Source organism: Antennarius striatus, chromosome 15, assembly GCF_040054535.1.
Source record: "Antennarius striatus isolate MH-2024 chromosome 15, ASM4005453v1, whole genome shotgun sequence".
NCBI lineage: Eukaryota > Metazoa > Chordata > Actinopteri > Lophiiformes > Antennariidae > Antennarius > Antennarius striatus.
Genome location: NC_090790.1, coordinates 19,056,122 through 19,073,621, shown reverse-complemented (window position 1 = coordinate 19,073,621; position 17,500 = coordinate 19,056,122). Strand labels below are relative to the sequence as shown.

Genomic DNA, 17,500 nt, shown 5'->3' with positions numbered 1-17,500 from the left:
CTGCATAATTAATCAGGATGCTAATGAAGATGAGCTGATGGGATGAAGATAGAGGCCCGTGGAGCTGTAGGCACATCTCATCACCTCGCATGTGGCCTCACGGCGGCTTCAACCCGTCATTAGAGAGCAGGAGCCGGGCTCAGACCTGTGGCCGTCGGGCACATCCATGTGCAATTACACGACAGGCTGCCTTTAATTTCACCTAAAACACACCCCGTGGGTCCGGGCCGGGAATCTGAGGCGGCCCCTCCTGCCCCGCGGCTTCTGTGGCGGCGGTATTCCGGGGCACGGCGGTCCCTCGCATGCAACAGAACAGAACAAGAGCTTGGAGATGTTCCTGAGGGGTAATTTCAGCCGTGGTGCAGTTTAGTCTAGGATCCACCAGCTCTGCAGACCACACAAACAGAAATAGGCTCTAACTTCTGTCGGCGTGGAGTTCACCGCGCCAGTCCAGATTATTATCGTTTGACGGTTAGAGTCCCTCCTGACAGAATAAAAGTTTTATGACTAAAGTAGACCCTCCAGATACGAGATATTAGAGATACGAGCCGTGTTTCAGGAAACCACCGCTAGTTGGCGGGTGGATACATCAGCTGAGACCGTATCTCGTTCTTTACCACGCGTTGGCGGATGGGTACAACATCAGTGAGACCGAATCTCGTTCTTTACCGCGTGTTGGCGGATGGATACAACATCAGTGAGACCGTATCTCGTTCTTTACCGCGTGTTAGCGGATGGATACAACATCAGTGAGACCGTATCTCGTTCTCTTTGGTGGAGTAAAGACGTAGCTCGTGTGTTCTCCTGACTTTTGTGTTTCTTTTCGTTCTTTATCATTGTTTACATAACTTATATATAATTAACTATACACAGGTAAAGTCTGCGTGTCTTTTGGTTGATTTTTTTTTTTTTCATATTTTAGGGTGTTTGGGGCTTTTTTATAAGGCTATAATGGATTAAAATTATTTTATTTCAGTCGCGGAATGGATTTAACTTGTATCTCGAGGTTTTGCTGTAGTTTCACGTTGGTTCTGATGAGCCTCTCTACGTTCTATTCCTGTTCTTCAGTTTTTAGGTGGATCTTGACTGAAGCGTCTGACCTATAGATCAGAGGTCAGGTCACAGTTGGGGGTTTGTGCAAGTCGCTGCTGCAGCTTTCAACCAGCGTCTTCATGAGGAGCATTGACATCAAGCAGAAGCAGAAGCAGAAGCAGAACCACACCATTACAGGTGAGGTCGGAGAACATTCCTCCTCTTCCTCTCTTCTCTTCTCCTTTCTCTTGAGTGCAGCGGCCTTCAGAGATGGTTAATGGGCGTCTGCAGCGGCGGCCCTTTTATCACAGCCAGAGCTTTCCTCTCGGGTCCATTAGCTCCACGCTAACGGCTATCGACGTCCAGCAGGAGCTAGTTGTAGCCCGACTAACTACTGGATGGATGGTCATGACATCACTGCTAACCTGGCAGGAGTCTGGCGTCTGCGTTCACATGCATCCTTTTCCCATAACCTATCGATTCAAAAAAGCTCCGCCCACTGCTCTAGAGCGATTAGCATCTGAGCTACTGCAGTTTTGTTAGTTAAATAAATCAGTTTTGTTCAACTAATCAAGGGTATATATCGTGTTAACTTAAGCAAATAAGTTAGGAAAACTTACATTTCCAAGGTAACCAGGTGACTTTTTAGAAAATTTAATACAACACACTGATGATTTTTTTACAGTTTGACAAAAACCCCACAAACGTTACGCTAACAAAAGCTGATATATCATTAATTATGGGATCCATACAGGTCGGCTTTTACATCCCAGGCCGGCTAATGCTGGGGAGCACTTCAAATTATTGACTTCAAACGCAGCGCAGGTCGATGTTTCTGTCAATGACCGATGTTAAGAGCGTCTTTACAATCAGACAGTGTCTGAAAAACACAAGCAAATGCCTCTTTTTACATGTTCAAACTGTAAAAGTCAGACAGCGGGTGAAATAACAACATTAACTGAAGTAGATTCTCTACCGGATCAATTTTACATCCAGTTCCATCTGAGGAAGAGCCTGAAGCATGATGTCAGATATTTATGATTGTTGTGTTTTTTTGTGTGTCTGAGGATAAACTTGAATGTTTAAGCAGGAAGTGATATATATGATATATAATCGTATTATTAGCCACGCCATAAGATCCAGTACCTCGGGCACAATTATTCGTTTTTCCGGCTCCATTGTTTTGTTGTTAAAAAAAAAAAAGTGAATAAACCACAAAGCAGAGCCGGTCCTCGTGGACATGACGGTTTGGTTGTGATTGTGATGACCAGCGTGATCCCCGTTTCATGGAGGTTAAAATAGAAACTAAGAATGTTCAGGTATTAGAAAACAATCGGTCATCGATAGTTCAGATAACCATCGGGACAGGATGTCACTTTTGTCTGACTTGTTTTTAGCTCCTGGAGAGCTTCTGTTTGTTTGGATGAGGTTAAAAGTCACAGCGCTGAGCACCACTTCCTGTCCTATAGAGGTCAAGCGGCTCGCCCAGTCCTGGATCTCTCTGTCTCTCTCTCTTCCTGTCTGTCAAATCCTTTTACATAATTAAAATCCGTCACGGTGGCGCTGTGGGTAGAGTTCAGGTCCACCTGTGTGGAATTGGGATGTTCTCCCTGTGTCTGCGTGGGCTCTTTTCTGTGTGGTACTGTGGTAAAACTGGCGATTCATTCAGAGTGTATTTAATATATAAACAACACAAAAAGTCAGGAAATGCAAGTTTAGACCAGGCGTGAGGTAATTCTTTTTCACTAAGGGCCACATCAGCATCACGGCTGTCCTCAAAAGGCCAGATGTAACCTATAAATGTAACTAAATGTGATGTAAAATAAATGTGCCCCATAACTCCATCAATCAAGCATCAAACTATCCAAGAGAATAAAGAAAAAATAACATCAAACACAAGTTAGAACATTAACTTTGTTTAAAGCGTTTTTGTCAAAGTTAAAATGGGCTGAATTGCTGCATTATGGGAAATGTAGTTTTTGGTAAAAGCACACTTTTGACCTACATATTTATTTTTAGACACACACACTTTTATGAGGGGTTCATTTGGCCCCCGGGCCTTGAGTTTGACACATGTTGTTTAGATAATTGACAACAAAAGGGAAGTAAAAGAAAGGGAAGTAAAAAGAAATTTCTAATGGAATGAGATTTATTACAAAGAAACGCTGGTAAACAAAGGAATTATTTATAAACACTAATTTCCTTATTTTTTTTGTGTGTAGTTATATTTATAAACTAAATCGCTGCTGTGTGGGAAGAATTAAATTTAAAAAGACCCAGTGATGAAGGATAATGAGGACACACTGGGAAATAAATAAATTGATTAAAGTCCATATATGGCAGTGACGCGTCCCCTTTAAGAGCACCTGGTGGTGAAGCGGATGACGTAGAGGAATTAACGACCTGGTGATTGGGTGGAGAGGACCACACCCCATTGACGTTTGGTGAGTCGGGACTTAAGTGACGTATTAAAACGCGCCGTGATGCTAGCTGTTTGATGCTAGCTGTGATACTAGGCTACAAGGAAGCTGTTATTTGTTATTGGGTGTGGTTATTTTTATAAACAGCTTGGCGCTGTCGCTTTTACGTCTCAAGACAGCTACGTCATCACGTAGCCGGTCCGCTGTTCATTGATGGACTTCCGGTCATAGGAACGAGCGGAATTGATTCAGAATTTTTTTTTTTTTTTTTTAAAAAGCACGTTTATTCACAAAAAACAAATTATAAAATAGTCACACACACAAAATCAAAAAGAAATTAACGTTAAAAAAAATTCACATCCAAAAATAAATAGTAGTAGGAAAAGAATCCTTGACGGGGAAGGAACCGGATCTGTAAATCGGAAACACCAGCGCGAGCCGAACTGGAGTGGAAGCGGAACTAGTGTGAACAAGGTAAGCAGGATTTGTAAAGTGTATGTCTGACGTCATCGTCAAGGTTCTGACATTTGCTGTGATGATGGATCACTTTGATTGTGAATTGGTGATACTGGTATTGATTTATTAAAATATACGTCTTTAAGTATATACTAAGAGTATATCTGTCGTCTTTATTTAATGTAAATCTATTCTTAATTTTTATTCTCTTTCCAAATTTTGTTCTTCCTAGTTTTATTTATTTTGTTTTACTCTTCTTTTGAGGTCTAATTTATATCTATTGATGCAGCTACATGTGTGAATTTCCCAGTTTGGAATCAATGAAGTTTGTCCGTCCATCCATCCATCTATAAATTTATCTATCGATCTATTTATCGATCTATTTATACTGTATCTATTTATCTAGAGCAATTTATGTAAATATCTAAAGAGCCATCTATCGAATGATCTATCTATTGATTCTATCTATTGTCCACATCCTCTCTCATTTAAAAGACCTTTTTGGTCCCTGCAGGATAATTTGTGTCTTGACTGTAAAATATTGTGTTCAGGAAATTATCTTTTACATCTTCTTTTTAAGTCAGTCCAAATAGTTTTTAACCGTATATTTGTAATATCAGCTGGCAGGTTTATATCTGGACATGGATGAACATGAATATTAGCGAGCTGCTCCATTCGTCCTCGTTTTGGACGTCTTGAGGCGAAGTGTTGTTATTTTTCAGTCTCTTTGTTTGGAGGGTGTTTCCTCATCGGCCTGCAGGAACCCCACAGAGAACATCAGACCACGTTACCTCCAGCGTCCTCTGTGCTCTCACTGGTACCATTGTGGAGCTGTATTGTCACACAACTTCCTTAGAGGATGTCCCATTAGAAGTGCTTTGTGCGTGCGAGCGAGCATAACACACTTCAACACAACCTGAAAACAACACTGTGTTCATGACTCGCAGGGCTTCAGGGTGGTGGAACCCAGGGAGGACTGTGGGTTAATGGGTCAGGAAGTCACACCTCAGGAGGTTCCGAGTTCAGGAAGCTGTGCACACATGCTATTTTACACATTGTCTTACGGGTGATCATTTTCCATAGCTGTCCCTCAGCTCTGAATTGGTCCAATAAGACATGACTCCTCCAGCTTGTGTCTGTCACAAGAATTCAATTTTTTTTTTTAAAGTGAAAAAAACTGCTTTCATATCATGGTGTACCTGATGACCTCATAGAGGGACCCGATGACCTCACAGAGGACGTATCCTTTTACCCATTTGAATCTATTACATCATCACATTTCAGAGCGTCGAGTCTTTTTAAACCTCACTGAAGATTAAAAAGACTACCATGATGTCTCAAATGGATGAAGCTGGTGTTAATGATATCAGTAAAAACATGTAATTTTGTAGAAGAGAATACAATTTCAGAATAGAATTTTTTTAATTCCCTGACAGATCAAATCTACAAAGTTAATAAAAAGAAAATGACATACTGTATACCATATTTTCTCATCACAGGCAGCTCAGAACTGACTATAAATAGTTACTAGTGCAAATAGTTCCTGCATGCACGCAGTAATATTAGTCAACCCTTCTTGAAATATATATTAAGAATCTTGTGCCACCTGAACCACAAGTCAAAACCTTTGAATTTGTCCAGAAACTAAAAGCAAAATGCATAAAAGTCTTTTCCAGAACAGATGGATTTGGATTCATATCATTAAAGCCTAAAAAGCATTTAATTTGAGTTGTAATTCAGTTAAAATGTGATCTACTACTTCCTTTGACATTTCATGAGTCAGTCCCTTAATGTAGGTTTACAATTCTTCCAAAGAATCACTTATTAATAATGAATCAATAAACCCAATCCCTGCTGCTGATGGAAGGATGTGGTTTATGCTTAATGTCCAACCAGACTTCACTGTTGTTTCCTGATGGTATTAAATCAAAGCTGGTGTATCAGCAAGAGAAAATCGCTCCTGCTTTAAAGACCATAAATCTGTAGCGCCATCTAAAGGGACTAAGCCTTAATAGCCTTGAGTGGACGTTTGTTAAATTTAATTCTCTTTGTTGTTATGTGCTGATTTTATATTCAAATGTGCTATGGTGACTAAAATCCATTCGAGGCATATTTCACATCATACGGAGACAAACAAATATTTATTTTGATATTATAGCGAAACAGGCTGTGCAGTAGCGTCAACCGTCCACTAGAGGGCAGGACAGTAAAACCGACGGCTCGTTGAGAAATTAACGCCATAAAAGGGACACATATAGTTGTGTTACTTATGTCATCATAGCCATTAATTAATCTTGTTATAACCAGTCGTGTAAAGTAGCTGTGACATAAGTTGTTATGTGTGGTTTTATACAGTTGTTAGATCTCTGTTCTTTACTGACGTTTACATTTATAAAAATCATGTTAATTTTATATCACATTTCTATTTTTAATTTCTCTAATCATATGTAAAATTTTGGATGTTGCCATGGAAACAAATTTTTTTTCCGAGTGAATCTGAAGAGTGGTCATCTAGATAAGTCAAACTACACATTTCATGGGCATCAAATAAAGTTGAAGCACATATCCACTGTAATAGAGTAGAGTTATGTATTTTATGATTCAGACTTTTATTTTTTGTGGTTTCCCTGGAGACGTTTCAGGTGAAAGGTGGACAATTATGGATTTACCAGCCATTGAAATTGAAATAATGAGAAGCAGCTGTTCATTTTAATCTTCTGACTTCTCTATTAATGTTATCTGAGGCAAATTTTTGTTTCATGGAAAGACGATTTGAAGAGCATTTTCTCTCAGTTAACCTCCAGGTCGCTCTTGTTTTATACTGTATGGCTTTTGGATTATTTCTTTATGTATTTATTGTGATGATTCTCATTGAGTTGTAACTTTTAATGCCTTTCTTTCCAAAACTGTGATCACATCAAGGTCATCTCACTTTTTGTTGAGATAGAAAACAAGAGCAAACACACACACGCGCACATGCACGCACGCACGCACACACACACACACACACACACAAACACACACACACACACACACACACACACACACACACACACACACACACACACACACACACACACACACACACACACACACACACACACACACACACAAATAATACTGCCGAAAGAAAAAAGTTCAACATTTAGTGTCTTTATAAAACAGATTTGCAAAATATAGCCAGGGCTCATTCATTTAAATATGCATAAATAGCAAGAAAATACTTTCATTTTAATTCAAATCAGTTTTGAACTTCTTTATACACAATCAGAGATGAACATCATATGAAAAACATGATTGATTTGTTGCAGCAGAAGAAACACAAGCATACTGTAGCCTATAGCTAAAGCGGCAGATTAATCAGAAATATACACCTTCTGGAGACACGTATTCATCAACAGTAAAACAAAGGCTTATTCAAGTTTACGTCTTTGGATGGATGCCTCAAAGTCTTAAGAGCATTAGAAGTTTTACATCGTCAGCAATGCAACCATAATTAACACCACAATGGCCTAAAAGTTTGTGTCTATGTACAATAGTGCAGACGAGGAGCTCCGACCAAAACCAGGCAGTGGAAGGGAAATAACACATTATCGGTCGTTATCGCTCACCAGACGGCCGTTTGGAACTTTATTCAACGGTTTGATGGCAAAAAAAACACCCCCAACATATTTCATTCATTTAGACATGACTATAAACAAAAAAATATTTTTTCATTGACAATTCTTTAAGAATTAAATAATTTATTTCAACCTTTTTCACAATTAATGTTTGCTGTTAATGCATTTTTCTACATGTTACCTAATTGCTTTATGCTCATGATAATTACCAAATGAACACTTAGGCTTCCGCAGGTCTGATTTGAGTCTTGATTCATATTTTCTACATATAATAAAAGCTTCTCTCATAGATTTAGCCTCTGAATTTATAGCATTTTAGACGACCTGGTATATAAAGAAAATAATTTGTTTTCCTCATTCACACTGCGCTGCTTGCTTCCTCTTAAATGCTCTCAAAATATTGTAAACATTCACAGGACTGAAATAGATCTTCAGCACATTGTCTGTGAAATTATTTATCTAGAACTGATTTTCAAACTGAAATAAGATAAAGGTTTTTTGTACTACCGCCACATCAGCAGGCTTCAAAATGTTTTTTAAAAAAAAAAATTCTCTCACTTTTTCTTTTTTTTTAATTAAAAAAAAAAAAGGTGCTTTAGCTTCCTGGAGCAGAACGGACACACATACACACACACACACACACACACACACACACACACACACACACACACACACACACGCTTCTTTCTTAGTCGTTCTTTGGACCACGACTCATTTGGCCGACTCGGGGATGGGCGGAGCTCGCTCCAGCCGTATGGTCCAGGGGTCAACGGGTGAGGAATAAAACGGCGAGTGAGTGAGGACGTCTTCTCCAGCCAGGGTGAAGGCAAATACTCCCCTCTGCCTCCCTGCCCCTGCCTCCTCCTCCTCCCCACGATGCTGCCCCTGCCCTTCCTCCCGTCCGGCTCTGTCCGCGCTCTTAAACCCCAGCCCCCTGTTGCCGAGGCCGAGCATCTCCCCGAGTCCGTGATTCTTCACTCCCTGGTAGGCGGGGCTTAAAATGTTTTCCTCAAACCGATTGGCGGCGGAGCTGGGGGGTGGCGGGCACAGGAAGTTGCTGGCGGGCGCCGACCTCCAGGCGGCCGGCTTCCGCCCTCGCCGGGGGCGGGAGATGCGACAGCTCTGCCTCTTGATGTGTCGGTGCAGGTGGTCGGAGCGCGTGAAGCTCTTGTAGCAGTGTTCGCACTGGTACGGCCGCACCCCCGTGTGGATGCGCAGGTGGTTCTTCAGGTCGTAGTTGTGGACAAACTTGGAGTTGCAGTGGAGGCAGATGTAGGGACGCTCACCCGTGTGCTTCCTCATGTGGATCTTCAGTTTGTCTTGTCTGGGAAAACAAAACCACATACTCCCGGTTAATGCGTTCCAGGAACCTCATGCGAATAACGAATTCCGCGATATAGCGACAAACTATTTATCTTACTATTAACTTTTGTGTCTCACGGAAGTCTGAGACTCACAGAACGTCGTGCACTTCCGGTTGCCCTAAGCCAATGGAATGTGCAAACGATATCACATGACTATCTACCAAAAATGTGCAATTACGTGAAGTCGTGATTTTTGATGCACGATTTCACAAGGCTTCTTCAAAGTTCAGAGCTTGAAGCAGGATCAGAACTTCGAGTCGTTGAGAGCGAAAACCAATGAAGAGCTTTGCTTTGCACTGATAACGTGAAGCAGGAAGGTGTGAGTAAGCGGGGTGATGCAAATCAACCAGGCGAGGGGGGCTTTCCACTTTGAGCGTGGTGAGAACAGATTAACCTCAGACGAACGAGCCAGGGTGTTTTTTCTGCTAGCGCTGCCGGTTTTTTTTTACATGATCTGTTTGTTCGATTGCGTGGAAGCATGCGATCATGTGATCAGGAGGTGCCGCTTCAACCTACCTGGTGAACCTGACTTCGCAGATCGTGCACATGTAGGGTTTCTCTCCCGTGTGAGTCCTCATGTGTCGCGGCAGCTTCCCCGCTCCCTGGATGATCTTGTTGCAGATGGGACACTGCTGCGACGCTTTGGGCTTCATTTTCCTCTCCTCCTCCAGCTGCCAGGGCGGGAACAAAGCCCCCAGGTGGGAGGCGGAGCTCAGGATGCTCAGGTAGGACCGGAAGTCCGCTTCGTCCTTTATCAGACCCAAAGCGTGCCCCTCTGTTGGCATCTGCCCGGCATTCACGGCGCTGCCGAATCCTGAGCCGACAAACTCCTTCAGGAAGTTCCCGTGGAGCAAACTGAGCGGCACCTCCTCCTTCAGCTCCTCCTTTATGATCTCTCGTTTCACGGCCAGATTGAGAGGCTTGGAGGCCTCCAGCGGCGCCGAGGCGGGGAAGGCGTGAGAGAGCCTGTGTTGCGGTGAGATTCCCGTACCGGGATGCTGGTGGAGGTTGGGGAAGGCCTGGAGCTCTGCAGGCCACATGGAGGGGTAGAAGCCCGGGAGGAGAGGGGAGAAGCTGGTCCTCCTATCCAGTGGTGACATCCGGGGGTACAGCCCCTCTTGCAGGAGGGACTCGATGGAGAAATCCTTCAAAGCCCGACTCTCCATCGTCTCCTGTGTCATAAAACATCACCATCAGCTCAAGGAACAGACACATCTTCATTCCTTGAAGTATCCAAAGCTGTGTAGTCCAAGAGGCTTCTTCAGTTCTAGTGCACAACTAGAACTGAAGAAGTCTCTAGAACGAGGTGAAATACTTCAAGAAATGACATTTCGTGAAGTATTTGTTCAGAAATCAGACATTTTTACTTCCCGCTTCAAAAGCGGTGATGTATTTTAATTGTCAGTGTTCTTGTGTTCCACCGTCCACCAAATATCTTCGCAGCCATTGCAGATAGAAAGATGTCACAAAAAGCTCATTACTCGGGCAGCAAAGGGGATGAAAATGAGATGGCGACCTTGACCCCGAGAAAACTAGATCAAGGTCAAATTTCAACTTTTGTACACTCAGGAACCGAATAAGATAAAAAGACGATGGAGAAGGCCAATGTGAGACCGTACATCAAAGCTAGTGCTTTGATCAATGACAGTAGGTCAGAGCACTGGGGTAAAATTTTACCCTGACCTACACCTGTAATGTGTGAATTCAGGGGTGTCGCGGGATGCTGCAGTCTCCGACTACCTTGGTTCTAGTTGATCTCGTACCTGTTTTCCTCTCATGGCGTCTGGAGACTGCGACTGGGACGACGCCTCAAACTGCTGGCGGTAGGTGGAGGTGCTGGGGGGCGACGAGTCCTCCGTCTCTGGAGGCATCTGCTCCCCCCTGCTCTCCAGCGACTGCAGCGACCTCTCGCTGACATCGTCCTCCTCTTCCCGCTCATCTTTCCTCGACCTGGCGTCCTCCTCTTCATCCTCCTCTTCTTCCTCCTCCTCTTCTTCCTCTGCATCCTCCTCCTCGTCCTCCTCCTCTTCTCCCTCCTCCGCCCTCCGTCTCTCGCCACCCCCGCCCCCGCTGTCCATGATCTCCAGGCAGACGTTGATGATGCACGGGATCTCCAGCATCTGTGCCGCGTTGAGGATCTCCTTCACGTTGGACGCCGTCACCGTCAGCGTGGAGGTGTAGGCAAACTCCAGGATGGCCGTGAGGCAATCCGGAGCCACAAAGTCGATTTCGTAGACGGCGGCCGCATGGTGGTCCCCGCCGGCGGCGGTGGCCACAGTGAAAAGCTTTTTGAAGTACTGGCTGCAGGCAGCCAGGACGGAGCGGTGGGTGCGGTACTCCTGGTCTCGGACAATGAGGACGACGTCGCAGAGCAGGCCGTCCCGGCGCTGCTCGTTGAGGCTGCACAGGACCTCGCTGCTGTGGTTGGGGAAGGGGATCCCGATCAGGTCCTCCGCTCGGTGATGAACCATTCTGACCCGCTTGTCTCTGCCGAGTGTCTGGGTAGAGATCAACAACAGCCAGCCGTTTAGTGACGTTTAGAATGAAAACAACCAACACAGATCAATATTTTGCAGCACCTACATCTCCGTTGGTTTAGAGTCAGAGAGAAAAACGTGTTGTTCTGAGAAGTAAATAAAATTATCAAAAAAGAGTCTCTAGTTTTTAGTCCTTCTTTATAAAAAAAAAAAAATGTTGGACTAAAAAAAATCTTAAAAACCTTTTTCAACACTTTTCTGTTCAACTTGATAAAATTAAACTTCTGATTAAATTTGTAGATCATGCAAAAAACATAGCTGTACTAAAAATATTTAGATACTGTTATAAAACTTGATTCGCAGTTTTTATATACACAGACACATAATATACATTATATATATACAGTGCTCATTCGCGCATCAACACTCGACACTTCTTCACGCGCATTCTATCGGCTGAAGGCATCCGGAAGTGCGCTACGTTCCGTGAGTCTCGACTTACGTGAGAAACAAAAGTGCTTTAAACAGTCTTATGAGAGTGTGGAAAAGGTAATACAGATAGAAGGTGGTTTAATATCAGTATGGGGAGGGTTTATAAATGTTTAAATTACCGTAAATAATTAGATAAATAATTTGTCGCTATATCGCAGAATTCTTTATTTGCTTGTGGTTCCTGGGACGCATTACTTGCAAAGAACGAGGGTGCATTGTACAATATTCATATATATAATTGCTAAAAAAAATTTTTATTGAAGTGATAGTATTCTAGTCGTGGATCGGATTCAGATTGGATTGGAGTCGTGTCGCAGTGATTATTACGAGCGTGTCCTCTTTGTGTCGTCCCGCGGTCACGATGCCCTTCAGTCCACAGAGCTGGTTGCTTGCCCCCTAAGCAAACAAAAGCCTGGTTCAGAAAACTACGAGCTCCACGGCTCCGACCTGCACCTCTGATTGAAACCGAGACTTTTCATGAGCCGTTGAGCCGATTACCGTTAAAACAATGAGTGACAGTCGGGCTTTATTCGAATATACTGTAGGCCTGCTTGTTTGTTTGCCATCTGTGCAGTAAAAGCAACAAGTGATAAATACAGCATGTCTCATTTTGAGCAAACATCACGTTGGGTAATGTTTATTCTTGACTCTTATTACAGTTTCTTGTTGGAATGTGTTGCAACAACTTGGAGAGCCCATCATCTTGATATTATTTCTTCTGTTTGACATTTGAACGCGCCGTGATAAGAGCACAAGAGTTGTGTGCGTAATGTCCATCCTATCGTCCGTCTCTGCCAGATACCCACACAAAGGAAGCTGATGCACTCGTTTGAACCGCCGATCGTGTGACTCCCTGTGTGTTTGTGGGGTTCTGTCCAGGTTTGATCGACGCTCCGACGGAATCTCCACTCTCTCTGGTGGTGAATCCTTTGTTCCGCAGCTGCCTGAATCCCAACCTGTTGATTGGCGGCGCTGTTGTTTACAGTCACAGCGACTGAACCTCTGGCCGCTCGTTCACTCGCAGCTATGAATAGAGCCGGAACCCAGCCGAACACACTCGGTGGTCACCGGAGGCATGTGTGGATAAATACTTTGAAGCGGGCCTCCTCACCACAAGCTGCATTGTTGACTGGTTCTAAATGGGCCAGGGCTGAAGCCACACACACACACACACACACACACATACACACACACACACACACACACACGCACTTTTGCACAAATTTCACACAAAACTGTTCCACCAAATCCCTCAGTTCACCTGCAGGTATATAACTCAGATACCAGTCTGACATATAGTTTATTCTTGTCGATCTTGTTGCTAGGTAACTGTTGCTATGTTCACGCCATTGATTGAGTGCGGACATAATTAAAATGCCTATAGAGGGGGTGGTGGTATAGAATATAGGTCCGACTACCCTGAACTACATTGTTGGAAAAACTTGCAGTGGAAAGAAGAAGAAGAAAATGTGTGTGTTTCTATTATATGTCACACAGATTCGTAAAAGGTAATGGCTTGGGTGAAAGGTGAGGGAATCTCCAGTGAGGGAGGGGTGGGGGGTGCGGATGATGAGGAGGAGGGGAGGGGGGGGGGTCAGATGGCCCTAAAAGTTCCCTAACAGGTTGCACAAACAGCAGTGAGGGGCCCCTCCCTGCGACAGCCTGCCAAGGCAAACAATAGTGCAGTGCTTGGAACAACACGAGTGGATAAGAGTGAGAGAAAGAGTTTGAATGGGGGGGGGGGGCACGGTGACAGGAGTGGGGAGGGTCGCCTAACCCAATGTCATCTGTCTCTGACCCTTCCCACCCCCTGGAACTACCCTGGGACAAGTGGGGTGTTTGCCTGCCCCAAGCGAGAACCACTCCCCTCGGTTCCCACTGTTTGCCTATAAGCGCTAGGCTAGCGTTAGCTGCCGTTAGCGGCCAGCCCCTAATTACAGCGTGGAGAGGATCTGAGGAGGATGTGCCACATAGACAGGGAGGGGCGGAGGGCACGGCGTTCCCACCACAAGGTCCTGGAGCGACGTTTCATCAGCCAAACATCCTTAACCCCTTCACGCAGACGGCACACGCCCCTCCACCCGTCACAACCGCCAGGGCGGGGTCGTCTCGTGAAACCCTGATGATTACTGCTGGAGCTGTTTGCTCCGTCACCCCAGAGGATTGTGGGAGAAAAGGAGTTTTGTGTTTTTTTCCCCCACCCCATCTTTTTATTGTATTGTTGCTCCTGGATGATGATGAGGTCACAACAAAAACAGGAAGTTTCTCCCTGTCACCTGTTTTCACACAGACGGAGTGGATTCAACACAACTTTATTCACAACCACATTAGTAGACAGACAGTCTCGCTCTCCTGTCTCACCCCTTGTCTTTCAACCTGGAACTCTCTTTCCTGTCTCACTGTCTCTGCCCATCTCTCTCACTGTCTATCTCTTTCTGCCTGTCTCTTTCTCTCTGTCTTCCTGTCTCTCTCCCCTTCTGCCTGTCTCTCCCTCCACCTGTGTCTTCCTCTTTCCTGTCTCTCTCCTCCTGTCTCTCTCTTTCTCCTGTCTCTCCCTCTGCTGGTCTTTCTCTCTCCTCCTGACTCTCTCCCCTTCTGCCTGTCTCTCCCTCCACCTGTGTCTTCCTCTTTCCTGTCTCTCTCCTCCTGTCTCTCTCTCCTGTCTCTCCCTCTGCTGGTCTTTCTCTCTCCCCCTGCCTGTCTCTTTCTCTGCCTGTCTGTAGCGACGTCTCCTCACGCCTCACTTTGTCACTAACACGTTCAACTCAGCACTCCCACCTCAAATTCTGTGTCACCTCCATTCTGTGTCCAAGACCTTCATCTGCTGACCACCACCTCCTCTTCCTCCTCATCCTCTTCCTAATCATTCTTTGCTCCTCTCCTCCTCCTCCTCCTCCTCTTCCTCGCAGCGGTATCATCATTATAGCCACAGTGGAGTGGCTAGCTTGTCCCCGGCTCTGACCACTCAGGCCACAAATCAGCAGCTAATGTCCATCTCCATCCGTCTCAGGGGCAGGAACTCATTTGGCCTGCGAGCACCAACCAAACGCCTGCTTTACCCTGTCAGGGCGCCGCATCCACCTGACCCACATGCTAAATCACCGGCTGCCAAAGTTACCCCCTGTCACCAGCTGCCCTTAGAAAATACCTGCTAAACAGCTGTCAGAGGTGGACAAGTCCCCGGACAATAATTTAGAGTATTGACAGGAAAAAGTCAGCCCCTTATTAGGAGGAGGCATTCATTTAACCTGACCTCGCTGTGTGGGGTAGTCCATTATTACCAGTAGAACACCAGTGCACCTGTTCCAGCAGCAGACGCCTCTTTGGACGGTCCTTAAGGGACAATCTGGAGCAGCACAGGTGAATTAAATTGTAATTGCTGTCAGATTGAAGAGGTGAGCCGCTCTAAATACCCCCAGCACCACAGGAGCGTTTATCCTTACAGTAATGATGAAGAGTTGGGGACATTTAGCGCTGCAAGTTTGGCCTAAAATGCTGCAAAGTTAGATTGGTGTGTGAAAAGTATACGTAGAGAATAAATAAGGAAATACTTACGCAAACACTGTGAGTATAAATGCATTAAAGATTTAAAAAATGCACTAAAGAAGAGACATTTAGTCAGAATAAATCATAATTTCAGTGGAAAATGAACAAGTTATATTGTTGGACTTCATGTATATTTATTAGTAATATTATAAAACGGGTTCATTTGAATGAGAAAGTGGATCCGGAGGCTAAATCAACTTTAACTGGAGCCTTTCGGGTTGCAGCCTCTTGTCTTTTACGTCCCTCGCCTCCTAAGTAAACCAAGGTTAGCGCAACGCCGCGCCATCTCACTTTAAATATGTGAACAAAGATGCTTTCATAGTCGACTTGGCCTGGCGTTTCCCTACGGCTTTGTTTTGTCTGACGACGCTGGAACAAGAGACTCAGCATGAAATAAATAGAACGCAGCCTTTTTACACATCAGTTTCAGTTTAATAACTGCTGCTTGATTTGTATTTTTTCCTGATCGTTTCAAAAACTAATCTATCCAAAAATCAGATTTTTGTAGCTTGATGTATTAAAGATTGATATAATTTAATACAGGTGTGTTTTAAAACTGCGTGACAGAATGAGAACATCCCAACATGTTAGTGGCGTGACGTTAATCTGTAAAGCATGCCCTCCTTTATGAACCTGTTATGTGGGTGTTTGCAAACAGGCGCTCGTTTTAAAGTCATTTCTAAAATGTTCTGGTGTGTGACACACACACACACACACACAGACACACACACAGACACACACACAGACACACACACACACATACAAAACGCAGCAGGATGCTTGTGCTTATTTTACAGTTTCACGTGCAAAGATTTTTTTATTTTTTTTAAACATTTTTTACTATTTTTTTTTAAATTTCTGCTGATAATTCTGATAAAAAAAATCCAAACAGCATAAATATAAAATAAAACCTAGGGAACTATTTTAATGCCACACGGCCTCAATGAGGTAAGAAGTCCGTCAGCTGCTGTAAACAGTCATTTACAGCTCAACATCAAATCCACAACACGTCGTTATTTTGTCCTCACGAACATCTTTAACTTAATGAGTTCCCCTAAATATGTATTTATGATGTAAAGGACAAATTGTCAGATCTGTACGACAAATGTGTAATTACCTTCAGAGACAAAACACACAATTAAGTCTTCTGAAACTACTGTTTGAGCTGTGCTGCGATGCTATTTCAGGAATAATGTGCTGCACAAGCCTGGATAATTACTCAGGTCCTCCAACCTGTTGTCTCTATGGAGATACGTTTGATCAGATATCGATTAAGTGCAGATAAACGCTGCAAACAGATCATGAGTGCACACAATACACACATGCACGCACCAACAATGGGACCGAATGACCAACTTCTACGCACATGTGCTCCAAACTCATCCACGCCCTGATGCGTCGGAGGAACCCCCCCCTCCCCCCGCCGCCCCCTAATACCGTCCCCTGCAGGTCGGCGGCGCCGCTCACCTGTCGTCGTATCTCCGGTCTAAGAGGTTCTGCTGCTGCCCTCTTGACCTCTCAGCATCGCCCTCCTTCAACCCAAACAGCCCGTCAGTCCATTCACGAGCCCCCCCACCGGCGGCGGTGGAAACAGACGCTCATTCACAAAAAAGAAAAAAAAAAAAAAAAAAAACACAACAAAAGAAGAAGAAGAAGAAAAAAAAGAAAAGAAAAAGAAAACCCCCCCCCCACCCAGGGAGGAATATCCAGTGGAGAGCAGCGGCTGCTGAAGACGGCGGCGTGTGACTGTTGGGCGGCTTGGCGTGGAGCGGAGTTGTGAGTCGGTGTCGGTGTTGTGTGCCTGCCTGGTGAAGGACGAGCGAGAGAGTGAGAGGAAGGGAGGGAGGGCAGCAGCACTGCACTGAGGAGATGTCGCACCACTAGTTTTTATAGCAGGGTGGGTAGCTGGAAGATAATAATACCCCATCCTCCTCCACAACACAAGTTTAAGCGCACTGTGTAATAAGCCCATGGCGCAGACAACCTCTGATTTAGGTCAGACAAAATGAATTTTTAGTTGTGTTAGAGTGGATTTTGGTATAAAGGGACCGGGGCGAGGGAACTCAAAAGGGTTGTTTGGGGAGACAGAGGGA

General features: G+C 44.4%; 1 protein-coding gene across 2 annotated transcripts in view; it reads right to left on the bottom strand.

The window, feature by feature from the left end:
- Positions 1 to 7,051: 7,051 nt before the first annotated feature.
- LOC137608485 (zinc finger and BTB domain-containing protein 7C) overlaps positions 7,052 to 17,500 on the bottom strand; it is a 17,626-nt gene continuing 7,177 nt past the window's right edge. The window contains exons 1-4 of one of the 2 annotated variants that reach the window (XM_068334906.1): positions 16,875 to 17,315; positions 10,656 to 11,390; positions 9,409 to 10,064; positions 7,052 to 8,852 (exon numbers count right to left, since the gene is read on the bottom strand). In XM_068334906.1, coding sequence (XP_068191007.1) covers positions 8,240 to 8,852; positions 9,409 to 10,064; positions 10,656 to 11,363 — 1,977 coding nt within the window. In that variant the 5' untranslated portion in view covers positions 11,364 to 11,390; positions 16,875 to 17,315 and the 3' untranslated portion in view covers positions 7,052 to 8,239. Of the gene's footprint in view, positions 8,853 to 9,408; positions 10,065 to 10,655; positions 11,391 to 16,874; positions 17,316 to 17,500 lie in introns of those variants that run through there. The other variant, XM_068334904.1, reaches the window with a different exon arrangement.